Source organism: Leopardus geoffroyi, chromosome C1 (assembly GCF_018350155.1).
Source record: "Leopardus geoffroyi isolate Oge1 chromosome C1, O.geoffroyi_Oge1_pat1.0, whole genome shotgun sequence".
NCBI lineage: Eukaryota > Metazoa > Chordata > Mammalia > Carnivora > Felidae > Leopardus > Leopardus geoffroyi.
In genome coordinates, this window is record NC_059328.1 from 221,793,053 (window position 1) to 221,817,209 (window position 24,157).

General features: G+C 62.2%; 2 protein-coding genes across 11 annotated transcripts in view; one reads left to right on the plus strand and one right to left on the minus strand.

Moving 5' to 3' along the window:
* Positions 1–11,417, plus strand: part of FARP2 (FERM, ARH/RhoGEF and pleckstrin domain protein 2) — a 107,985-nt gene extending 96,568 nt beyond the window's left edge. For 2 of the 6 annotated variants that reach the window (XM_045482018.1, XM_045482020.1), the window contains exons 20-28: positions 3,197–3,265; positions 3,865–3,954; positions 7,499–7,809; positions 8,558–8,676; positions 9,026–9,186; positions 10,099–10,206; positions 10,417–10,568; positions 10,809–10,872; positions 11,162–11,417. In XM_045482018.1, coding sequence (XP_045337974.1) covers positions 3,197–3,265; positions 3,865–3,954; positions 7,499–7,809; positions 8,558–8,676; positions 9,026–9,186; positions 10,099–10,206; positions 10,417–10,568; positions 10,809–10,872; positions 11,162–11,230 — 1,143 coding nt within the window. In that variant the 3' untranslated portion in view covers positions 11,231–11,417. Of the gene's footprint in view, positions 1–3,196; positions 3,266–3,864; positions 3,955–7,498; positions 7,810–8,557; positions 8,677–9,025; positions 9,187–9,875; positions 10,207–10,416; positions 10,569–10,808; positions 10,923–11,161 lie in introns of those variants that run through there. The other 4 variants (XM_045482022.1, XM_045482021.1, XM_045482023.1 and 1 more) reach the window with 4 other exon arrangements.
* A 125-nt stretch (positions 11,418–11,542) lies between these two features.
* On the minus strand, positions 11,543–23,569 carry STK25 (serine/threonine kinase 25). Of its 5 annotated transcripts, none has more exons than XM_045482027.1 (12): positions 23,374–23,569; positions 22,812–22,934; positions 17,426–17,656; positions 16,690–16,746; positions 16,124–16,232; positions 15,262–15,419; positions 14,987–15,172; positions 14,453–14,598; positions 14,147–14,225; positions 13,881–13,952; positions 12,238–12,374; positions 11,543–12,009 (listed from the first exon to the last, which is right to left on the minus strand). In XM_045482027.1, the coding sequence occupies exons 2-12, from the start codon at positions 22,839–22,841 to the stop codon at positions 11,970–11,972; spliced, it is 1,245 nt and encodes a 414-aa protein (XP_045337983.1). In that variant the 5' UTR covers positions 22,842–22,934; positions 23,374–23,569; the 3' UTR covers positions 11,543–11,969. The 5 variants fall into 5 exon arrangements, with proteins under 5 accessions (XP_045337983.1, XP_045337985.1, XP_045337984.1 ...); XM_045482029.1 differs by having other exon boundaries at positions 23,470–23,560; XM_045482028.1 differs by having other exon boundaries at positions 23,436–23,555.
* Positions 23,570–24,157: the final 588 nt, after the last annotated feature.

The following is a 24,157-nucleotide window of genomic DNA, read 5'->3' on the forward strand; positions in this document are numbered from 1 at the left end:
GTGTCTCACCGTGGTTACGATTTGCGTTTCTCACGCAGCGGATGCCAAGGTTTTTGTGGTGTGTTTGTCGGCCATTTGTGTGCCTTCTTTGGTGAAATGCCACTTCAGATCCTTTTCTCCACCCGGGTTGTCTTTTCGCTGTTGAGTTGTGAGATCCTTTATCTGTTCTGGATACCAGACACTTACCAGAATAAGATTTGCAAATATGCCCTCCCATTTTGTGGGGTGTTTTTTCACTTTCTCAATGGTATCACAACACAGAAGGTGTTGGGTTTTGTTTTCAGGGATTTCTTAAATTTTTTTATTTATTTATTTTTAATGTTTTTTAATGTTTATTTACTTTTGAGAGAGAGTGACTGTGAGTGGGGGAGGGGCAGAGAGAGGGAGACACAGAATCCAAATGGGGCTCCAAGCTCCAAGCTGTCAGCACAGAGCCCGACACAGGGCTCGAACTCACGGACTGTGAGATCACGACCTGAGTGGGAGTTGGATGCTTAACCGACTGAGCTACCCAGGCGCCCCCAGAGATTTTTGATTTTCACGAAATCCAATTTACCTATTCTCTCTTGGGTTGCTCGTGCTTTAGGTGTCACAGCTGAGACATCACTGCCCAGTCCACAGTGTGAAAATATACGTCTGTGTTTTCTTCTAGAAGCTTTCTGTGTTTCAGCTCTTATATTTGTTAATGTTTATTTATTTTTTGAGAGAGTGCATGAGCAGGGGAGGTTACAGACAGAGGATCCAAAGTGGACTCCTTGTTGACAGCAGATGGCCCGATGTGGGCTCCAACTCACGAACAGTGAGATCATGTCCTGAGCCAAAGTCAGACACTCAACCAACTGAGCTACCCAGGCTCCCCTCAGCTCTTATATTTAGATTTGATCCATTTTTAGTTCATTTTTATGTGTGGTGTGAGGTAGGGGTCCCACTCCATTCTTTCCCACGTGGACATCTAGTGTTCCCAGCACCATTTGTTGAACTGTCCATAGACACAGATATGCAGGTTTCTTTTTGAACCCTAGTTCCCTTCCATGGGTCTACATGTCTCCTGGCTCCTTGCTCCTTGCTTCGCCACTAATGCTTTTTGCTTTGAACTTCGTACTGTCAACCTAAGAAGACCTTTTTAAGGGTTGCGTGGGGGATGTTTCTCATCTTAACACAAATTAGACTGTGGTGTGTTAAGTCATGTGTCCGTGTTAGCCTTGTTAGAAGGTATGGAGAATGTGGGATCACAAAGAAAAGAAATGAGCTACACTAAAATGTACAGGAAGGGGGAGCCTGGGTGGGTCAGTCTGTTGAGCGTCCAACTTTGGCTCAGGTCATGATCTCGCGGTTCCTGAGTTCAAGCCCCGCATCAGATTCTGTGCTGACAGCTCAGAGCTTGGAGCCTGCTTCGGATTCTGTGTCTCCCCCTCTCTCGGCCCCTCCCCTGCTCGAGCACTGTTTCTCTCTCTCTCTTTCTCAAAAATAAATAAAACATTAACAAATTTTTTATGTACAGGAAGGTTCTGACCTCCTGGAGTCAGGGCTTTGGTTGGTACCCAGACAGCTCTGTGTCCTTTCTCTCCTTGCCACGTGGCTGAGGGTTGCGGCTGGCTGTGAGCTCCTGGAGGTCAGTAGGGCTCTCAGTACAGGCTGTTTCTCTTGGTGCTCCACGCAATGGGTTATCGGTGGTGGCCCAGGGGACCGTCACTACAGGGACTGGAAAACCGGGCGGGGTCTCTGTGTGGCCCGGCAAGTTGCTCCACGTCTGGGGCCACAGGGGACTGATGGCAGCTGCTTGGCTCAGCGCCTGGCATGAAGTGGCTGGTCTGCAGACACTTGCTGCCATAGTTGTTTTTAGCCCAAACCTCTAAAGTCTTTATGACTCAGGGCTCCTCGTCTCCCTGCTTGCTAAATGCTCATGTCAGAGACGGAAGCCACACCAGAGACGTGAGCAGAGGAGTTTAAGAGCCAGGGTTATTAACTAGGAAGAAAGTTGATAATGAGGTACCAGAGGGCCAGCAGGGCCCTGTCGAAGAGGCAGGACGCAAGTGCCACCCGGGGCGAGCCTGCAGCGCCGCAGGCAGTGTTTGAGGGAAGGGCAGCCGCGGACCTGGGACACACTCCCCTGAGAAGGGGCTGCTGCCCTGCGGCTCCCCGGGACAGAGGGGGAGGAGCCCTGCAAACAGGACTAGGGGCCACCGGAAGGGGCTGGGCTCCCTGCTCACCCTCAGCCGAAGAGTGAGAAGAGAAGAGTGCGTGCGGCTGGGCAGGTGGGTCCGCAGGGGTTCCGCAAAGTCCTCCGTTTTACGCCCTCACTCGGTCCATTCGAGGGCCGGGGTCTCTGGCGAGTGCTCAGGGTGTGAAGCTCACGCTCCTGCTTCTCTGAAAGGAATCACAGATGGCAGCAGAATGTCTGGAAATTGTCCAAACCAGAATTCTTCGGAATTACCAGGACCGACCCTTCCCGCCATTGGTATGGGCAGTCAGGCCTGTGTGGACGCCCGAGGGCCTGGGAAGTGCTGCTTCCGGGGCAGGTGGGGAAGTGTGAGGGTGTCCCCGGGTCCTAGTGGTGCCATCAGGCCCTGGCGACAGAGGCCGCACCCTCTCCTCCTCGGTGGAGGGACAGCCCAGGATGAGTGTGGGTGGCTCCCACCAGGGCCTCATTCCTTTGGGGTGGAAAAGCCTGCGTGGTTTGGGGAATCATTTCTCCAAGGGCCAGTGCCCAGGTGGCAGCTGACACTAATTACCTGTGAACATTTGGTGGGAACCAGCTGTCCCTTCCTCCCTCCCATTCTCAGGCTGCTCTGGCCGAGTTTTTCCTCAAAGCTGAACTCCGGTATCTCTGTGTCTGAACCTTCCAGAAGCTTCCCCTCAACAGGAACAGTGCCCTTTGCATTCCATGAAGGCTCTCAGCATAGCTGGCCGGTGGCGAGACGGGGCTGCAGGTGTTCAGCAGACGGTCTGGGGACCGACTTGGATGCCAAGGGAGGCAGGCGGGGGAGGGCGGGAGGGGAAGGGAAGAGGTCGGAAAAGCATGGAGCGTCCTGGGTAGGAGGGCACTGTCGAAGGGTCGGACGGGGGCCTGTGAGTGGCTCATCCAGACGGGCTCAGAGAAGTATAAATGGTGACATCACCTGGCCCTCAGCCCCGCCAGCACACCACCTGCAGAGGTGGCCTTCGGCACGAATAGGACCTCATCTCTCTCTTTTAGGAGTTCATCCGCGAGGGCTGCCTTCACAAGCTCACCAAGAAAGGTCTACAGCAGAGAATGTTCTTTCTGGTAGGTGGGGTGGGTGTGGTTGTGTCCGGTGAGCCAGTGCTGAGGCCCAGGCAAGCAGCCCCAAGTCAGACAGGAGCCCGCCTAGGCCTAGGACGGCACAAAACACTCGCAGCGAGGCGCCTGCCTCATTCTGTGTTCTGGGAGCCTGTCTGCAAGGCCATCAGAAAACCAGAAGATAGAAAAGTCCACATTCCCGTTGCTGCAGGAATGTTCTGCTGAGAGCTGGCTTTGCCTCAGAGAGGCCCTCCCGGCGGGTCCCCTTGGTCAGCTCCCTTTTTCCTGCCACTTAGGAGACCCCAGCCTGAGCCACCCTGGCTGAGCCTGACCGGAGGACCAGCCAGAAGTCCCCACCGCCTCCAGCTGGCAGGCCCTGGGCATGCGGGCCTAAGAGATCTGCTGCCTCATGTGGTTACCAGCTCGTCAAAATAATCGTCTGACTGAAAAAAAAAAAAAAAAATCCCTTTTTTGCCCCAAATCTCCAGCAAGCTGAGCAAATTTGATAACCACATAAAGGCCCCGGGCGCTGAAGTTGGTCTATTAAGACATGGAAACCTGTCGCTTGCTTTTAAGCTTCACGTAATAAAGCCTGTCGTCTTCAGTTCTCAGATATGCTGCTCTACACAAGCAAAGGGGTCACGGGTACCAGCCACTTCCGGATCCGGGGCCTCCTTCCTCTCCGTGGCATGCTGGTGAGTGCCAGGCACCGCGCCGGTGGTCGTTACTATCCCTCCTCACGCTCCAGCCCGCCTGCCGTTCCCCTGGGGGCCTGTCCCTCCTTAGACGGCACAATTGGGAGACCCCAGTTGGGTGCTCAGGGAATGGGGCTGACCCAGTTCTTAAAAAAAAAAAAACCCGATCCCCTTTCACTGCTCTTGTGCTCATCCCTTCTCACGTGGGCTGTTCTCTTCACGTCGTCTGATCATTCCTCGTTCTGTCACACGTGCACATGCGCGCCCAGCTCAAAACCGGAAGACAGCACCACCAGCAAGTCATCAGGCTGTAGCTGGGGGCTGGGCTCGGGCCTTCCCTCCACGTTCTAGGAGCTGGCCACGGGAAATGCCGCACCCCGTCTGTGTGCCGCCGTAGCGGGCCGGGGCCACCGGTGACCCTGTTGCACAGCGTGCCCTCTGTCCACACCACACGCCAGTCAGCATGTCTGTGTCCCCCCAGCACAGGCTCAACCAGACACTTCAGTGTGGCCTCTGACGAGCCCTTCGTTTTGGCGTGACCCAGTTCCCCAGCCTTACCTTTTGTGGTCGGTGCTGTTCGTGGTCTGACGACCCTGTGGGAAGGTCTCAGAGAGGCTCACGCACACACATCGACTCACTGTCCATTCGTCCTTGAGCGTAAACCTGCGCTCAGCACGGACCCCGTCTTTGGGAACAGTCAAGATGGCTGGCCAGGTTCGGGTGTTTGCCACAGAGCTGTGCTGTTGGTCCAGAACAGGCCACACTGCAGTGAGCGTCTCTCCTGCAGCCCCGCCAGCCTCCCGTCCAGGTGCCCCCGGGTGGGGACTCAGACACCACTCTGCTACACTTGCCTGGTCTGCCTCAATTTCCCCACCCTTCTTCAAGGGTGTTTTCCCCTTCCCGGCCCTCCGTGTTCCTGGGCACTGTGCCTCCTTCCACTGGGCACCCGAGCCTGTAACATTTGGTGGTTTTCCCCACCCTCAGCAAAACGGGGCCTGTCCGAACACAGTCCTCTGCCCTCGCTGGAAGCAGACCCCATCTGTTCTAAAGTGTATTTTTTTTTTTTTTTAACGTTTATTTATTTTTGAGACAGAGAGAGAGACAGAGCATGAACGAGGGAGGGGCAGAGAGAGAGGGAGACACAGAATCGGAAGCAGGCTCCAGGCTCTGAGCCATCAGCCCAGAGCCCGACGCGGGGCTCGAACTCACGGACCGCGAGATCGTGACCTGGCTGAAGTCGGACGCTTAACCGACTGCGCCACCCAGGCGCCCCGTACTTTTTATTTATTTTTTATTATTTATTTTTGGGACAGAGAGAGACAGAGCATGAACGGGGGAGGGGCAGAGAGAGAGGGAGACACAGAATCGGAAGCAGGCTCCAGGCTCCGAGCCATCAGCCCAGAGCCCGACGCGGGGCTTGAACTCACGGACCGCGAGATCGTGACCTGAGCTGAAGTCGGACGCTTAACCGACTGAGCCACCCAGGCGCCCCTAAAGTGTATATTTTTTAATTATACTTTCATTATAGAAAAAAACGGAAAATATAAAAATCTGTCATAACTTCGCCACCAAGTAACACGCACTGTTGGCATTTTGCAACGTGCCCTTCAGGCTTCGTCTGTACGGGAACATTTCCGTGGGTGGCACGGCGCAGTCACCCACAAGCTCTTCTGTAACTCGCTTGTTCTTGCTCAGCGCTTCATCCCTAACGTCTCCTGTGCTTGTAATAGGTGGGCTCCGTGCACATTTAATGGAGACGGGCAGTGGACTGGGAGGCCAGTCTCTGGCTTTCTGAACTGTTTCCCGACATTGGACATTTTGGCTCCATTTAGTTTTTCGAAATTAGAAATAACCCCGTTGGATTTTGGTCTTTCTACACATCTCTATGCCCGGCACGTGTTGTTCGAGCCTTGGGCACGCTCGTTTTTCTGGCTCCGGATATCAGCGCCACATCACTGCCGGAGCATACGCACGACCCGGCCTCCCCCTAAGTGCATCCGAGCCTCTTTCCACGGCGTCGGGGGGCACTGGGCACTCACCCCTCATCCTTCGCAGTCCGGCCAGTGGTGCAGCTTTTGGACGGTCGCGGAGGCTGACGGAGTCCGTGTCTCCTAGAGTCTGGGGCCTCCTCGAGGAGACACGCGGGTGTCTGCTGCCACGGTCTCTGTCGGTCTGTTGGCTCTTCGTACACATTTGTGCCGCATTTTATAGACGCCACCCGCTCGCGGAGGCCACGGAGCCCTTCCGCAGCTGGCAAGTCCTGTTTGTCTCGCCTGCGGTTTGGTGGGATCTGGTAGAATTGAAAGTCCACCGGACAGTGATCGTGTCTTCCTCCCGGGACAGCACCTGGCACGGAGGTCCCAACAAGTCCTTGCTGAAGGAGGGAATTCAGACATTTTTATAGTCAGATCAGTTCATCTTTTCCATCAGGGCTCCCGTCCTTAGGGCGGGCTCAGGAAGTCCTTCCCTGTGCCAAGATCACATCGGCGCCTTTTTGTTCTTCTGATACATTCAGTTTCCTTAAGTCTCCCTCACAAACTGCCTGAACGCGTTTCCTTGCGGGCCGCCAGATGGGGACATGCCACGTCCCCCCTTGCCTGCAGCTTCCTTTGTCGAACCTGTTTCTCTCTGACCTCCAAGGCTGCCCTCGTCATGGAAACACTGTGGCCTTCACACTTGGGGTGCCTGCTGGGCCTCCCGCCTCATTTCTCCTGGCCAGCCTCAGTTCACACTGTTCTGTCATGTGGGGGGGGGTTGCTGTGTTGGGAAGCTCCACCCCCTTATTCGTCCTCCTTTTTAAAAAGCTCTTTGCTACTTTCAAGTATTTAATTCTTCCAGATAAACTGAGGAATCATTTGGACAAATTCCTTCCAAAAACAGCACCGGGATTTCTAGTTCAATGGCATTACATTTACGTGCTGACTTACAGGGAGACGAACATCGTGACCTTCTCTTGCCACTGCTCACGCTTTCAGATCTTTTGTGTCCTGAGTGAGGCTTGGTGGTTGGCATGGCATGGGCCCCCACACAGGGAAGCCGTCTCTTCGGGGGTGGTCTGTAACCGGCTGGTTCCGGGGAACAGACAGCCGGCCCTCATCCTGAATGCAGAGGGAAGGGTGACAGGTCTTGGCTTCAGAAAGAGAACCTGTGTCATGTTTACGGCTTCCTCCTGTTTCCGTGTGAGAGACCTCAGAAGTCACACGTTGGATTTTAGCTGAGGTGTATGTGGCATTGCAGAAGTGACCGCCCTCCTCCCGACAGGGAGACCTCTGCTGGCCGGCTTCCCAGCGTCAAAGCACCGTTGCATCCCGGGAGCACCCTTCCTCGGTCACAGGACAATTTCTTGTCTGTGCTTTGGGTTTGATTGGATAGTATTTTATTTGGGAGTTACTTCAGTGAGTCACTTAGAACCGTGAGCAGCCCGTTAGGTTTTTCTCTGAAGCTAACTTTGTCAGGTTTTGGTACCAGGTTTATAAAGCAAACTGTCCGTTTCCCTTTTTGATAATGAAAATGCTCAACATTTTTTCCTGTGCTTGACTTTCAGCTAATAGTGCTGGACCCACCGGTGAGTAGTTCGGTGCCCTGCGGCCCACAGCTCGCCCACCTGGGTGGCAGGTGCCGTGGCCTGGGGATCCCCATGCCCCCTGTAGCCCCTGGTAGTCAGCAGAGATTCGCCCAGCACAGGGCTTCCGAGGCACCTGCGTTGTGCTGCAGGCGCGGGCTCTGCCGGCCCCGGGCTCACTCCACACGCCCGCCTCTTCTCCCGCCACAGGTAGAAGAGGGCGAGAGCGAGCGGTCTGTTCCACACTGTTTCACCATTTGTGCAGCTCAGAAAACAGTCGTGGTGGCAGCCAGGTGAGAATGTTCCACTGTGCACCCAGCGGCCCGGGGCGGTGGGGCGGGGCGGGGAAGTGCTTCCCTGGCACGAGCGAGGTCGTCGTGGGGCGCGTGCCCCCTCGAGCCCCGCTTCAGTTATGTGACCAGAGATACCAGGTTCTCCTGCGGTGGGAAGCGAGTGACCTTTGAGAATGTCCCCACGGAGCGGCCACGGTGCTGTTGAGCTGCCTCGACCAGGGGCAGCCCACGTGGTTAGTGGCACTTAGGTGCCCTCAAGTCGGGGAGGGGCCCGGCCTCCACCTGCCCCCACGGCCTAGCCGCTTCCCCCAAATCACCCCGGTGTGAAGGAGGCCTGAGCTCAAGGGTGAGCAGGCTGCTCACTGCCCTGTAGGGGCCGGGGGTCCCTGGCCCCTTCCAGAGGGGAGGCGTTTCTCCTCCCGGGCGGGCACCTGGCTCTGGGCTTCCCCCCCGTCGTCATCGTGTCACGGCTGACGTCAGAGAGCACAGGACACTTAATGCCCCACCAGGAAGCCGTGGCAGCTTAATCGTGAACCAGGAGCAGGTCTGGTATTTCAGCGGCAGAGACTTGAAAGTTCTGGTTTCAGGAATAAAGTGTCCCTGGAGAAGCCCCCCCTCCAGGCCCTTCACCTCCCAGGGGGGTGAGGCCCTCGGACCTTCCTTCAGTCAGAGAGGCCGGCACAGCAGGGAGCCCCTGGTGGCCTGGGTCCTGCGATCCGGGCGCTGAGCCTCGGCCCTCCCCCACCAGCACCCGCCTGGAAAAGGAGAAGTGGATATGTGACCTGAACACTGCCATCGACGTGGCCAAGAGCGGGGGTGACCCGTCCCTGGTGCTGCCGGGTAGCGTGCTCTGCGCTCCTCCCTGCAGTGAGTTCCGGCCGGGACGCCCCCTCGGGGACCCCGCTGCGCCTAAGCTTCCCTACAGATCCCTTTTCTTGGTCACAGGCCTCCTGCCGGCCCACAGGCTCTCCCTCCACAGAGAACGGCCCAGGCACCCCGAACACCAGGGGGGAGGTGGGGAGGGGCGTGGGGAGGGGCCACGAGCTCTCCTGGCAGAAGCGCCGCGTGACTGCTCTCCGCCCATTGCTGACCCGGGCTGCAGGCTTCCCTCGTCCCCCAGTCCAGAGCACTGGACCAAAAGCACCCCCCCACACCCCCGCCCTACTCGCCCCGTGCTCCCGTTTGCCTCTGAGCAAAGGGCCGACTCCTTCCCCAGGGTCCTCTGAGGAGGTCTCTCCGGAGCAAGAGTCCGAAGACACTCATGGCGTCCACGGGTCCCTGGAGGGGCAGGGCCAGCACCGGGCCAACACCACCGTGCACGTGTGCTGGTACCGGAACACCAGCGTCTCCAGAGCCGACCAGAGCGCGGCCGTCGAGGTACGGCGGCCCCGAGCGCCCTCTGCTTGCGCTGGCTACAGGGGAGGAGGGCCGGACCGGGCAGAGTAGGGGGCCACCAGGCTGCGGGCTGACCGGGACCGTCAGGGCTTGCGCAGGCCCACGAGATTAGTTCCGTGTGGGAGGAGCCGGGCGGACGGCGTCCCTGGGGTTCTCCGGAAAGGGCGGTCTCGTGGGGGCTGCCGCCTCCCCTCCCACCTCCATCACCCGGAGCGGCCACTTCGTGCTCCAGCCCTTCGGCCCCCAGGCCGCCTCCCATTCGCTGTGGGTTTTGGGCTCCTGTCGTACCTGAGGCAGAACCAAGTGAGGAAGCCGTCAGAGCCCCGGGCTCCCCCGTCAGCTGGGGCCCGAAAGGTAGGGCCCACAGAGAGGGCAGAGCACTGCCAGCACGCCAGGCCCCACGAGCCCAGGGCGAGGAGTGCGGGCTGAAGGCCCGCACGGTGACGGCGTCCCTGCAGGGCCCTCGTGAGCACAGTCAGGGTTACGAGGGAGAGGCAGGGCCACTGGCCACAGGGGCCATCCTGGGTCAGGATGCCACGCTCAGGGCCAGGCTGTCTCGTTGGGACTGTGCTAACTTGGCTCCACGTGGCCTGTCACAGCATCGGGTTTATGAGGGTCATGGCTGGGGAGGTTATAAACAGGGAAAAGAAACTTCGTGTCCTTCTACGTAGCGCCTGGGACCTCACCCCCCACATCTGTAAACATCCTTCTGTCAGACTATGAACAGACTGACGACCCAGAGCCCTGGCGAAGGAAGCTGCCGCTCAGGAAAGTGTAGTCAAGGCCACAGCCAAGAAAGCCCTCGGGGGCCGATGCGCGCTTCGGGGTAGCAGGTGCTGCTCCGGGACAGAGTCCCAGGACCCTAACCAGTACCGGTGTCTTTCTTTCCCATAGAACCAGCTTTCAGGGTATCTGCTGAGAAAATTCAAAAACAGTAACGGCTGGCAGAAGCTCTGGGTGGTTTTTACCAACTTCTGTTTGTTCTTCTACAAAACTCATCAGGTAAAGGTGCTGGACAGAGCCGGGGTGGAGAGGCGGCCGTGCCCGTGGCGCTGGCAGACAGCGGCCCCTGCTCCTAGCACAGGAGAGCACGGCCTCCCGGCTCCTCCGCCCGCTCCCACTGGGCATTCAGGCCCGATGGGGAGAGTGGGTTGGGCGGTGGTCGCGGGGGAGGGGGGGGACGCACCCGCCGAGCCGCGTGCCACCTTGCAGGACGACTACCCCCTGGCCAGCCTCCCGCTGCTGGGCTACAGCGTCAGCGTCCCCAAGGAGGCCGACTGCGTCCACAAGGAGCACGTCTTCAAGCTCCAGTTCAAGTCCCACGTCTACTTCTTCCGGGCTGAGAGCAAATACACGTTTGAGAGGTAATCCTGTGGCAGGCGGCCACGGTCGGCCGCTGTCCCCGCGGGTCTCCTGTCGTTACAGAGGGTGCCGGAGGCAGGCGCTCTGAGCCCTGGAGAGAAGGGCTGGCTGGCCCGTTCGCTCCGTGCCTGGGGTTACCCGTGGGGAGTTATTTGAGCACAAGGCCACTGGCGTGACCAGGGCACACCCTGAAATCCGAGCGAGCATCTTGGGAGCTTCTGACGGCCCAGCCTCTTCTCCAGGTGGATGGAGGTGATCGAGAGAGCCAGCAGCTCACCCGGGAGGGCCAGGCGCCCCGAGGACGAGGCGTGAAGCCCGCCCTGCCCGAGGAGGACAGAACCAAGCAGCGGAGCAGGGTCAGCACCTCGCCCGTGACTGCGGGTCCCGTCTTCCCCACGGCGCAGGGGTGGCTGTGGTCTCCTCGGGTCCCCAGCGTAGGATGGGTGGGGTAGGACGGCGTGGGGACGCCTCACAGTGACCTCTGGGAGGGTCGTCATCCCGAGACCCAGTGGGCACCGGGAAGGACACACAAGTAAAAAAGCGGGCCCGGCTCAGGGATGGTGGCCGCACCCCACGCTCCCCTGCCCTCTTCCAGAGCGGCGCCCTGCCGAGGACCGGCCCGGAACAGGAACCAGGGTGGGCCCCACAGCTGCACGCCAGGTGACACGTGTCCACGCGAGTCCAGCAGAAGCCACTCTGGAGCCCGCCCCACAGACCTCTGGAGGAGAGGACACCAAAGTTCCCACCTGGCCCCGGGAGGGCAAGGGCCTAGGGTTTCTCGGTTCCCCAGGGTTTCCTCACAAATCAAAGTAAATGGACACGGGCTCTGTTAGTCTGTCCATGCAAACGTGCGTGCGGTCCAAGATAAAGAGTTTCTCCCCTGCTCTCCTGCCAGCGGGCCACAGGGTCACCCTGTGCCATGATAAGGAAGGACTCAGAAGCCAGAACCGGGGCCCCCGCCCACCACCAGCATCTGTCCGATTCAGGTTTTTATTGAAAGTGGCCCGAGCCTCTCGATGTTCTATGAAAACTAAGACCTTAACCTCACAACGTTTAGGGAAGCAGGAAGTTCATTTTCTTTAAAAAAAAAAAAAAAAAAAAAAAAAAAAGTCCTGGCCGAAACGAGTCCTTGGGAGACACGGCAATGCGACACGAAGCAAACCTGGGCCCCGGTGCGGCCTCGGTGGGCCCCAGGCAGGGGAGGAGGCAGGGCTGCCCCGACAGTCTCTGCTCCTCGTGCCACGTGGTCGCCTGTCGGTGCTCCGCTGCCAGGAGGGGACGTGGAAGAGGGACCCTCTGCGCGGGTGGGGGGCGGTGACCCGGCAGTGAGGCCCACGTGGCCACGACAGCACAGGGGGCTCCACACAAAGACCCTTCTCCCCACTTCTCAAGCAGCAGCGCCTTCAGCGGGATGACGTCAGGTGGTTTCTGTTGTGGGAAAACCTGCGGAGTGGGGGAGACGCGGTCACTCCCGGCCAGGAGGGGCGCGGCCCTGGACAGGGCGGGGGCTCCGGGATGCCGAGGGAGGGGGCGGCCCGCGTGCTGACCCGAGCCTCTGAGCACAGCCCGCCGGGGGCCGCGAGGGCCGCAGCCTCTCCTCGCAGGCCCCGAGGCTCCAGAGGAGAGAAAAAGAGAAGCCGACGCAGACCAGGCCGGCGCCCCGGGCCTCACCTCTGCACCCGTTCCACCAGGTGTGCCATCAGCTTGTCCGAGATGCCAGGGCAGGACTCCTCGGCCAGGCTGAAGGCGTTCTCGAGCTCCTCCAGCGCCCCCACGCCTCCGCCGCTCTGCCTGTGCTTCTCCTTGAGCTGTGGAGAGACCACCGGAAGCCTGACCGGCACTGCCGACCCCGGGGCCCTTGGCTCCCACGCTCCCACGAGGAAGCTCCCGCGGAAGGCTTCCCGGCCCCTCGCTGTGACCTGCGTTGGCGGGACCCCAGCCGTCGGTCCACCTCAGAGCTAGGGTGGGCCGGGTCCCCCGGGGTTCCCGGGATTGCTGCTTAGGCCAAACCCGGGGCTCCCGCAAAGACAGATGCTGCCCCACCCCCACGCCTGAGGGAATCTCCCAACTCCGTTCTCGAGAGGGGTCTCTACTGGCCTGTCACCGTCACGCTACTGTGGGCCAGGCTAACCACGTGGCTTCCTCCCAAGGGTCACAGAAACCCCGTGCCTCAGGCCCCGCAAACTTGAGAGAACAGCCCAGAAACCCGCCCCCCAGTGCACAGCACAGCCAGATCAAGGCATCCTGACCCTGGGCCCCACCACCAGCGGGGGCTGGGAGAACCAGATGGAGGCATCACCGCCCTGGGGATTAGAAGCAGGTCACCCAGGTCCCCTGCCACACCCCTCACAGAAACTACAAGGGTGCCTCCTAGCACGCCCCGCCCACAGAAGCAGGCCCCACGGGGGGGGCCCGACCACCTGGATGAGGCTATGCTTCCCCCCCAACCTCCCCACACACACGCCATCACACGCGGTGCAGGGGCTCCAGCAGCCCAGGGCCCCACCCCTCCACTCCACACATTCCAAGCGGCCCAGGGCGCTACGGCCCCGGCCCTCCTGTGACACTGGCCGCCTCCCGCCCCGGTGTGGGGACGTGTCCCAGCTGAGCCCCAGCTCCTGGTCCATGGCCCGACAGTACCGCTCTTGCCACCTGCTCCTCCCCAACCTCCTCCCCTGCATATCAGGCCCCTCCAGGTGGCAGCTCTCCCGCCTCTACCCATTGCCCCCCAGCGGATACCCAAGGGCCCACTTGCCTCAGGAAGGCTCTCAGCACCCCGCTCCTCCCTCTCTGGGCCTGCGGTGGGAACTGGGCCCCTGACCTACTGCCAGCCCCAAGTCCAGGGTGTGGGGGTCCCTGGGGTGCTATCCACCCCCCACTGGTAGGTGACATGCAGGGTCGCATGACCCTTGAGGCCTCCCTGCCCTGGGCCTGACATCCAGCACTGAGAACTGAACCTCCCAGGCTCTGTCTCAACAGATGACCATCCCATGCGTTTGCAGTTCAAAATAAAAGTCACAGGTTTCGATCAAAGCCATCCTGAGACCCCAAACCACCACAGCAGGGGGAGAACTCGGGGAGGTCACATTAAAGTACTTTCTCCCGGCCGCTTCTGCTTTGCTCAGAAAGCCTGGCCCCCAGGTCCAGGTCCAACCACAATGGGCTTCAAGGGGCCCAGAAGCCCCACACGCGGGGGAGGGGGTGGGCTGGCCAGCACACCTCCTGATAAACCTCAAGGTCACAACGTGGGGACAGCGTGTGCAGGGAAGCACGATAGCCTCCTGCCCCAGGGGACCCCCTGACCTGGCCCTTACCTCTCCAAAGACAGGCCGGACCAGCGTGGACAGGCACTGGGACCTCGGCTGCCTCTTGGCGGGCTCCGCAGACTGCCAAGCCAAAGCCCCGGCAGGGTGATGAGAGCGAGTGTGCCCCAGGGTCAGGCGTGCCCCGCCCCCCCTCCCAGCTTTCTGACCTCCTTAAAAGGTGCAGCCCGTGAGGTGTCCAGGCCTGGGTGCCTGCCCCCCACCCCCCAGCCAGGTCAGACCTTCTGGGAGCCGTGCAGGGCTGTGCCCTTGTGCACCTTGCTGTGGGGGCTCGGCCGGATGGTGGGGGGGAACGTCCAGAGGGGGCCCTGCTCTCCGTCCTCAGTGTCTCCGTCACTACAGTGGAAGGTGAGAAGGGTCGTGAGGAGCATGGGGGCTGGGATTTGGGGGTCCCAAGGCCCACACCTGCCCTTAGTCTCCCCGTTGATTTTGGAGGCAACCTCATGGCCCTAAATGTCAAGTAGGCCCGCCCCGGGGCCCTAGGGGCCCACTGACACCCCCACCCCCGCCACAGCACAAGGCCCACAACTATCAGGGGGCGTGACCCCCGGAAGGGCCCTTACATGTCGGAGTCCTCGGAGCTGGACTCCTCGCCGTGCCCCTCCGACTTCCAGCGCTTGTAGCGGTCAATGAGCTCAGTGAGGAAGGAGGTCTTCTTGGTGTAGCGGGTGATGAACTTGTGCTTCAGCAGCTCCTTGGCAGTGGGCCGCTGCCGAAGGAAGGGCACAGGTCAGCAGACGCCAGGGACGGCTGAGCTCTGCCTTTACACTCCCGGAGCTCAAGGCTCCCCCCGGGGACCAGAGGGACGAGGCCACCAGCAGGCTGGGGTGGAACACATCCCCTCCACATCAGGTAAACACCCGCCTCGAGCTCCCCCAGACCTCAGCCCCTGGCCAGGGCCCGCTCTGGATCAGGAGGCGCTCGGGGCTGGGTGAGGCTGGGCGCAAGGAAGGGGCCTCAGGCCCCGTCCCCTCCCACGGGGCCGTTCTCTGGGGCCCGGTCCCAGAGCCACCCCTATCGCCTTCAGCCGCTCAGGCCTCCTCCCGGCCCACCCCACAGAGCCAGGGCCCCAGTGGCCAGGGTGAGACAGGCCTTACGAATCGGGGGTCTTTGTTGAGGCAGGCTTCCACAAACTCCTTGAAAGGCTTGCTGTGGTGGCCCTCCAGGGTGGGCGGGCTATTCTTGGGAATCAGGAACAAGACACGCATGGGGTGGAGGTCAGAGTTCGGAGGCTCGCCCTTGGCCAGCTCGATGGCCGTGATGCCCAACGACCAGATGTCAGCCTGGACAGAGACCCATACAGGACTGTTGCCGCCGGGGGGGGGGGGGGCCCAAGCCACGCGGCGGCCCCCCTGCCGCCCGCTGCGCCCACCTTGAAGTCGTAGGCCGACTGCTTGATGACCTCGGGTGCCATCCAGAAGGGGGTGCCCACAAACGTGTTCCTCTTGATCTGTGTGTCTGTGAGCTGCCCCGCCACACCAAAGTCGGCCAGCTTCACGTCACCCTGCTCTGAGAGCAGCACGTTGGCGGCTGCTCGACACAGGACGGTAGGAGGTCACCCTCGGCGCCGCGCAGGGCCCCTCCCCCTGCACACAGCTGCCTGATGAAGCACAGGGCTACCTGGGGACGCCAGCAGGTCTGGCTCAGGGACCTTAGCTCTCCTCGGCACCCGGCAGGCCAGGCACCCAGGACCACGTGCACAGCCAGGGGGTGGCTGCGGGAGGGGCCCGCCTGGGCACGAGGTCCGGGCCTTCCCAGAGTGTGCCTTATATGACAAACCCCAAGAACAGAGCCGCCGCCCTTTTCTCCCGAACGGCAAAGCAGGCAGAGGTGACTCTGGCCCTCGCCCTCACACCCCCGGCTGCCCTTGGCAGGGCCGGCTCCCACGGTGGGGCCGCTGGAGCGCACGCTGGGCGCTCAGGAGACCACGAGCAAAAATCCACACGTCTGCTTTAATCAGGTCCCTTCCGACCCGAGGAGCAGAGGTGGTGTCCCCACCAGACGGGCACTACATACTCGGAAAGTTCTGTCACTGGCAGCGTCTTCAGGAACAGAGCAAGACGGCACCGCTCGGCGTCGGACGGCCCAAGGGAGTTCAGGCCAGAAGCGCCGAACTACAAGGGTCCCCACATCCCAGACCCCCCAGCACCGCCAGCCGCACACCCCTCGCACCCTGGCGCTTCTAGGGTCTGGAGGGGACGGGGACGAGGGACAGGGGCCGCGCCCCCGGGGACCTTTGATGTCTCGGTGGATCTTGCGCTCCGAGTGCAAGTAGTCCAGGCCCTTCAGGATCTCCCGTAGGATGGTGGCGATGTACGTCTCCTCCAGGGGCCCGGGTTTCAGCTGCAGGCAGAGAAGGGACGGCAGGGCCTCAGGCACCCCCACCGGCACACGCCAATCCCAGCCCCACGGCCGTGGCCTCCACCAGGGGACAAGTGGACTTCAGATGCTGAGTCAGGTGGGAGTGGGGGAGGCTCTCTCCAGACGGCATCTACCGTTCTCTCAGCCGGCGTGAAGGGGGTCCCGGCCACTGCCGAGCCCACGTACCTGGGGGCGCTGACCCGCCTGCACCCCACCAGCCCAGAACCCCTGGGAAACCAGTGAAAATGGACCCCAGTTCACTTCTGGGCTGAGAAGGCTCTTAGCACGCACCACACCGAAGCAGCCAAGGACCGGAGGCCCATAGGAGCCGGGGGTCCTCAGGAAGTGGGTCCAGGGCTGCTGCCCCAAGCCCCACAGCCACCTCCTGTGTCCACTCCTGCCCACGACAAGCCGCCCACTGCCGCAGCCTATGCCTCACCAGGTCCAACGCGGAGCCTCCGCCCAGATACTCCATGATGATCCACAGCTTCGTGCCCTGGGCCCAGAGAAACGCCCGTGAGCTCAAGGCCACGGCCCCAAGACACACACACACTCCCCGGCAGGGGAGACTCAGGCCTCCAGCCCTCAGGGACCCTCAGGGACCGACCCTCAGGGACCCACCGCAAAAAGGCCCCGGGGGCCCCTATCCAGCCCCCCTCCTGTCACAGCCCTGATGTGTGTGTGTGTAGATGGACCCAGTGCTCAGGCCGGTGGCCAGGTCCCCCATGCCAGTACCCCTACGGGAACCAGGCTGCAGGCATGACATGTCCAGCCGGCACTCGGCCTGCGGGCACCTGCACCCAGGCGGCCCCCTGGGCGGGCCCCCAAGGGCAGAGCGGGGGATGGGCTCAAAGACGCCGTGCCGTGGGGCTGCCCTGGCCTAGGAGACGGCACAGCCAGGAAGTGAGACACCACGGCCACTTCAGAGCCAACTAGGTCGCATTCATGTCCTACGTGCCTACCTGGCCCTCGGGACTGTAGTTTCTTGAGTGCCCTCATCCTTCAGACCCGGCCTGTCCCCACCGTCCCCATGTGGGGGCAGACCCAGCCCGGGCCTCCCGAGCAGGTACAGGGACTTTCTGCCTCTCTGGAGGCAGCCTGGGTGGGGGGCGGCGGTCACGGGCATCTACCCAAGCGCAGGCCTGGCATGGAGCGAGCCCCCACCCCACAGGCACCTTCAGGTAGGAGCCGAAGTAGCGGGTGATGTAGGGACTGTCACACTGGCTGAGCACAGTGATCTCCTGCTGGATGTCCTCGATCTCATCCTCGGCCTCCTCCAGGTCGATGATCTTGATGGCCACCACCTCCTTGGTGCGGTTGTCGATGCCCTTGTATACCTCCCCAAAGGAGCCCTTGCCGATACGGTCGAGCTTGGTGAAGAGCTCCTCGGGGTCCACGCGTGAGTGCTGTAGAGACACGGAGCAGGCAGACTGAGGGTGACCCTGCTGGAGGAGGTGGCAATCCCCAAAATGAGGAGCTAGGGAGCCCACCCACATTTTTTTTTTTAAGTTTACGCTTTTTAAATAATCTCTACACCCACTGTGGGGCTTGAACTCACAACCCCAAGACCAAGAGTCGCGCTCTTCTGACTGAGCCGGCCAGGCACCGCTCTCCTTGCTGCTTTTACGTCTTTGTTCAGGAAACCTAAACGTACACTCCCCACAAAGGAGCACAGAGGCCCCCGCAGCAGCCAAGGGACCAGGCTGTGGAGCAGGTGGAGAGACCGTGAAGGTCATGCCCTCCCTGCCCACACCCCACACGTGGACACGTGGGGAGGGCCAAGTGAGGCACAAGGACAAGTTTAAAGGGGATACGTGGGTAGGAAATGGGGATCTGGGGGCAGCGAGGCTATCCCACAGGATAGCGGGGACAGTGGGGACAGCACCGACGCAGTCTCGCGGACCAGGGGCCTAGTTCGCAAGAACGTACCCATGCTGCCTCTTCGTTTGTGACAAACACACGCCAGCTAGACTCGGGGGCGGGGGAGGGAGGTACCGGCGGGCGCGGTTCCCCGGACCCCCCCGAAGTCCTCCTGAGCAAGAGTCTATGGCGTCGGCCGGTCCTCCCTGCACACCTGGGAGCCACACCCCCCGGAAATGGCTTCCCTTCTGGTCCCCAAATCAGTCCTCAAGACAGCTCCACCCTCACACCAGCGGGGAGTTGAAAACTGATGCTGTCTTGGATGCTTAATCCTGGATATTCAAGTACCACGCAAAACCAGCGCACTGTCCTGTCCTCGGACTTAAATTCAAAGCCTGAAAAAGAGCGCCCAGAGGTCTGAGCACCAGGGCGCGGCCGGCAGAGGGGCACCCGCCCGCCCGCGGGCGGACACTCACACGCCTGACACTGACCTTCCACACATCAGGGGCTGGCTGAGATGGCGCTCAGCCTTCGGGGGGCTGCCCGAAGGAGGCAACACCCCGGCGCACGTGGCCCCCGGGGCCCCCGAGAACAGCACTCTCTTGGGAACGCCAAGCCACTGTGTCCTCAGAGAGCCAGCAGCAGTCCACACAGCCCCAGAGCGACGCAGGGGGCCAGGAGGGTGGGAGCCTAGCGTCTTGTCCAGGCAGAGGCAGAAAGGGTTTTCCAAGGCCCCGAGACTCGGATCCACCAGGAGGCGCCTCCCGGCACAGAGGCCGCTGCCACAGCCCCAGCACCACTGGCAACAGAGCATCTTGGTGCCGGGTACACGAGGGAGAAAAGTACGGCTTCCCGTGCCTCGTCGGCCCAAGGGACGGCCCATCCTGCGGTGGGTGGGTGCCCCCGGTCCCGAGCAGAGCCCTCCACGCATGGACTCGGCACACACACGGAGCCCACCTTGGGCTCACCCCCAGCAAAGCTCCACGTCGGGCCTGACCGGCTCCAGACAGAGACTACGCGTCAACAGAAACTGCTAATTAGCCGCCTTCCCGAGGTGTGCGACCGGGAGGGAGGGGGCAGCACGCAGGCCCACAGGTGAGCAGCCCTGAACCCGAGCACCCGGAGAGCCAGGACAGCAGGGGCCGTCGGGTGCCAGGAGCCCCGCAGGACAGCAGATGGAGTGGGGCCTGGCTGGGACCAAGGGGCAGAGCAGCACTTCAGCACAGTCCCCACAGACGGGGCGGGCTGGGCCGGGCTCCACCCACACGCTGGCCCAGCCGGTTCAGGAACGTGGCCCTCCTCGCTTCCTCACCAGAACCAGCAGCCCAGTCCCCAAGCCAGTGCGTGCAGAGGACAAGGCGCAGCGGGTGCACGTGGTCAAGTTACCACCGAGTCCCCAAGCCAAGGCTGAAGGCTTCAGCAGGACACAGAGCTGAGCGCTACTCGGGTCCCTCGGGCCCAACCACCGGGCATCTCCATTCCTGCCGCGCGTGTCAAGAAAACCAGGACAGGTTAGGCATGTGGCCTCGAGTTGCAGCCACTCGGCTGTGTTCGGGAGGGGGGTGGTGCGGATCACGTGGCCAGAACCCACCCCCACCTGAAAGAAAGGCCCGGCAGGGCGCCTGCGCCATCCCGCCAACCCCCGGCCCCACACGCGACCGGCCAGCGGCCGGACAAGAACACCTTCCTGCCGGAGGGCCTTCTCCGCGAGCGGGTGGGGGACCTCGCTGTTCCCTGGCTGCCGCGGCGGGGCATGGTCTGGGACACGGCCCCTCCCGGACCTGCTCCTTCCACATCGGCCCAAACAGCACCTTCCCAGAGGCTCTTGCCATCGACTCAGCCGTCACCGCCTATTCGGTGCCGGGGGCGGCGGTCCACCAGACCGCCAGCCTGTCCCCTGCCCCAGAAGGGCTGGCACAGGCCTGCAGGACACCCCACGATGGCTGTCCAGTAACTCCAGTCCAGCTGGTGCCCTGACCTCGTGTCCTCTGTCGCCGAAGAGAGTCCCTCTCCTAAGGCGCCCTGAGAGAAGAGCTGGAGGAGGTGGGACGGACAGCAGGCAGCACCAATCAGCGGGTCCCCCTCCCACCCTCAGGCAATTGCTGGCAACACGTCCTCCTGCTCTGCTCCCCTCAGCCCTGCTGAGAACACCGCGGCCCTCTCCACGCAGGGCCAGCAACCCAACAAGGGAAACCCCCAGACGGGGCACTCAGACCCCCACTGCCCGGGAGAAGACGGTGGACCCGAAGCCAGAGTTCCTGGCTTGGCAAGGAAGGCGGGGAGCCCCAACCCCCGACTCTCATACTCCTGGAGTCCCCCCGACTGCAGGCCAGTCAACTCAGCAGACAGTGTGACACGTGCACACGCCTGGCTGCGACCCTGACACTACAAGAATGTCACGGGGCCCACCTGTTCCCAGCCCCGCCGGGAGAAGGAAAGGCAAGTAGCTCCTGGGTCTGGGGGCCTCGGGCTGCTTTTCCAGGCGATGCTGTAGAAGCTCAAAAGCTCGACTGGCTCTGGGGGTTGACACCCTTGTCCTCCAACCCTGAGGCTGCCAGGTCTGTGGCCGCTGCCTGGCAGCGTGTCTGCCGTTAACGTCACCTCACGAAATGAGGGGAGCGAAGCCATCCCCACCCACCACACGACAGGTGGCAGCACAGGAACAAGCGGGGGGGGGGGGGGTGGAGGGGAGATGGGGAGGGCGGGAGGGCATGCTGTGGGGGAGCACAGCCTACTGCCCCAAGCAGGGACTGCCCCACGGAGCCACGGTGACAACTGTCTCAAGAGAAAATGACACACTGACAGGCTCCCTGCCACTGGCCTCTGAAAGGACAAAGGGGGCTTCGTTCCTGAGGGGTCCCTTCTCCCCGTCTGATCTGGGCGCCGAGGGCCCACACGAAGCACCGACCGCACACGGGGACGGGGGCAGCTCAGGGCTCCGATTTCCGGGACCCACGGGAACTACTCCCACAGCTTTTTTTCCTTCCTGTATTCTAAGAGGGAAAAGAAGAATGGTAAAGGGTATTTCTGATTCATTGGGAGAAACAATGAAGCCGTGACGACAGACACATCCTGCCATCGGATTGCAGGACGGTTGGGAGCGTCACCCCCGGTAGACCTGGATTCGAAGCCTCGATCTGCCACTTTCTAGCCAACTAACATCTCTAAGCACCGAGTTTTTAAACCCCGGGTGACGACAGCACCTGTGTGGTGAGGCTGAGGGGAACCACGGGAGCCACACACGCAAAAGGCTTAGCGCAGAGAGACTGGCGGCAAGTGCTCTATAAACGTTTACTGAACGAGTAAACGTCACCCAGACGAAGTGTTTTGTTTTTTTCCAAATCAATTCTCTCTTTCTAACCCGCACCTTTCTAACGGCCTCTCAAGTTTGACAATGAATGCCAAAGCCCTTCACACATGGGTTTGGGGCTTTCTGTGCACTTGGCGCTGCAGCCGTGGAACTTACAAGGTGAGCTTTGCTACAGTCACTTCACGATCACCCGGCTTGGTTCTCCGGTGCTTTCTCTGCAGCTTCTGTCACTCACCAGCAGCAGGATGGGGGGCGGGGCCGGGTAAGGCAAGGGAGGCTCTTTCTGGGTGCAAAATGTATCCTGCGGCTCTTGAAAATAAGCTCGAGGCCGAGTTTTCTCTGCGCACCAGGAATGTGACTTACCAGACAGAAATGTCAAAGCCAAGAGAGGAATCTGCCAGCCCCATTCGGCATCAACCAGAGAGGCCCGGTTCCCATCTGTGGCCACAGCTGGTGCAGGACGCGCTGCTCGATGGGAGCCCCACAGGCGTCCCCGTCCACACCTTCCCGGGGCAGATGCCAGCGGAGGGGAGCTAACGGGCCATCCCATCACCCTGCAGCAGCCAGCCCACTGAGAACACGACCACACCGCCAGCACCTAGGAAAAGTCTCCTTCATGCTGCCTCCATCGCCCTTGTTTTGAGACAACAAAACGGGGAGGGGAACCCACCACAAGCCCCCACGCTGGCTGCCGCCACCACGTCCCAGCACCAGCAGCCGGCCCTGGAGCCGGGCAGACTCCGGCCGGATGTGGGGGGTCCCCCAGAGCCCGCCGGTGACGCTGCAAAGTGGTTCGGGTGGGGAAGCACAAGAACCTTGCAGGCAGGCACTTCCGGCCCAGGTGACGCGCTCCTAGAGCAGCCTTCCCAAGAAACCCCGACAGAAACACACTGGGGCCCTCAGCTCTCCCGACACACCAAGTCACCCGAGGCTGCTTCATCGCGCCCCCAGGGAGGGGACCCCCAGCCTCTGCCACAGCCCGGCATGCCCCTGGCCCGGCCCCGGGACCCCGCAAACGCGGCCACCCAGGTTCCCAGACAAACCCACCGGCGCCGCCCGGCCCCCTCTGCTCCCAGGGTCACCCTCCGCACACCCTCCACTCCTGCGCGGGGGGAGGGGGGCTTCTATTCTGAGAAGTCTGCGCGCATCTGCCCCCCAAAACCCCGCACCAGCCGCCCCGAGGCAGCAGCCCCTCTGCACTGCCCCCTCCTCGGGGTCCCCGGAGGAGCGGGGTCCTCAGCGGGCGGCTCTCCTGAAAGCCCAGGCGCTGTTCAGGTGACACGCTCGTGGGTGAAATAAACGTCTTCCCGGGACGTGGCGGTCGGCGCTCCCACGTGCGGGGGCGGGGCAGGCACGCTGCCGCACACCCCCCATCCTGGAACCAGCCTTACCTGGTTGGCGAAGCCCCTGAGGTGAGCCATGTCTGCGATGCCCTCAGACCATCGGCTGCAACCCCAAGAGGCCCCTAGATCCCGCCTCGAGGCTCTGGAAGCCGGCTCCCTCGCTTCAGTCAACTGGAAGGACAGCAGGCGCGCTCGATGCTGGTGCTGCTCGGGGTACACGGGGCTCCCCGGGGCCAGGCGCCCCCACCCGTCTCGTTCCTTGATGGCCTCACCAAGCGGGGCCCCCTTCTTAGCCTCTCCCGCCCGCGCTCTGGCCTTCGACCCTCCACCGCTACTCCCCCCCGCCGCCCAGGGCCGGGTCCCCGAGCCCCTTCACGCCCCTCACACCCGCCCAGCGCTGAGCCCCGCCCCCCAGCGCCCTACCCCACCCCGAACCCCACCTCCAGCGTCCTCTCCCCCCTCCCCGCGCCCTGTCCCCACCGCCAAGCCCCGCCCCCAGTTCCCTCAGCGCCCTCCACTCGCCCCACGGTCCGTAACTGCCCGACACCCCCCACCGCCCGGCCCCCTCCCCAACCGCCGCAGGCGCGGGCCCACCCGGCAGCGCGCCCACCTCCGGGGGGCTCCATCCCGGCCTCCCCCGGCCCGCTCCTCAGTGCCCACGAAGGCTCCCACCCGCAGCCTCCTCTCGCCCGGGGAACGCCCGGACCTCCAGCCCGCGAAGGAGCGGCAGTGGCGGCGGCGACCGGAGAAAGCCCAGCGGCGGCGACGGCGAGGGCGGTGCGCGGTGTCGTGGCCCGGCGCGGGGCTCTCTGGGACACCGAGTCCCGCCGCTCGCTCCGCGCTCGGGTGCCCGCCGGCTCTGGACTACAAGTCCCGGCAAGCCACGGGGCAGGGCGGTGTCGCGGGGCTCGCCGGGACTCGGAGTCGGGCTTCCTGAGCGGCTCTACACTACGTCTCCCAGCAGGCCGCGGGCCGGGCCGGGGCGGGGCCGGGGCCGGGGCCAGGAGGGGTCCTGCGGCCGGGGGTTGGGGGGGCCCTTGGGCATGCGTCCTCCCACCCGTGGACTCGCTCCCCTTCCCGCCCACCCGGTCCCCGTCTGCCTCCTCCATTACCCCCGCCACCCCCTCTCCGTCCTCCCTCCCAGTCCCGTCCATCCCCCTCCGGCCTTCCTCTCCCCTCCCCTCCTCTCTTCCCCTCTCTATCCTCCCTCCTGGTGGTCCCTTCCACCCACCTCCCCGCTCTCTGCTCTCCCTCCTCCCTCCTCCCCTCCGCCTTGGAGGGCTTTCGCCGATGCCCTGTTTTGGAGACCCTGCCCAGTGCAGCAACTCAAGTAACCGTGGAGGGTGGGATGGAGAAACAAAATGTGATGTAGCAAAGCCGTGGAATACTAGTCA

Coding starts and splice junctions, on each gene's coding strand:
- STK25 (XM_045482026.1), bottom strand. CDS start 22,841: ATGGCTCACCTCAGGGGCTTCGCCAACCAG. Junction 15,173..15,261: donor AGTCGGCCTACGACTTCAAG/GTGGGCGCAGCG, acceptor GTCTCTGTCCAG/GCTGACATCTGGTCGTTGGG. Junction 14,226..14,452: donor AGCTCCGAGGACTCCGACAT/GTAAGGGCCCTT, acceptor CTTCCACTGTAG/TGACGGAGACACTGAGGACG.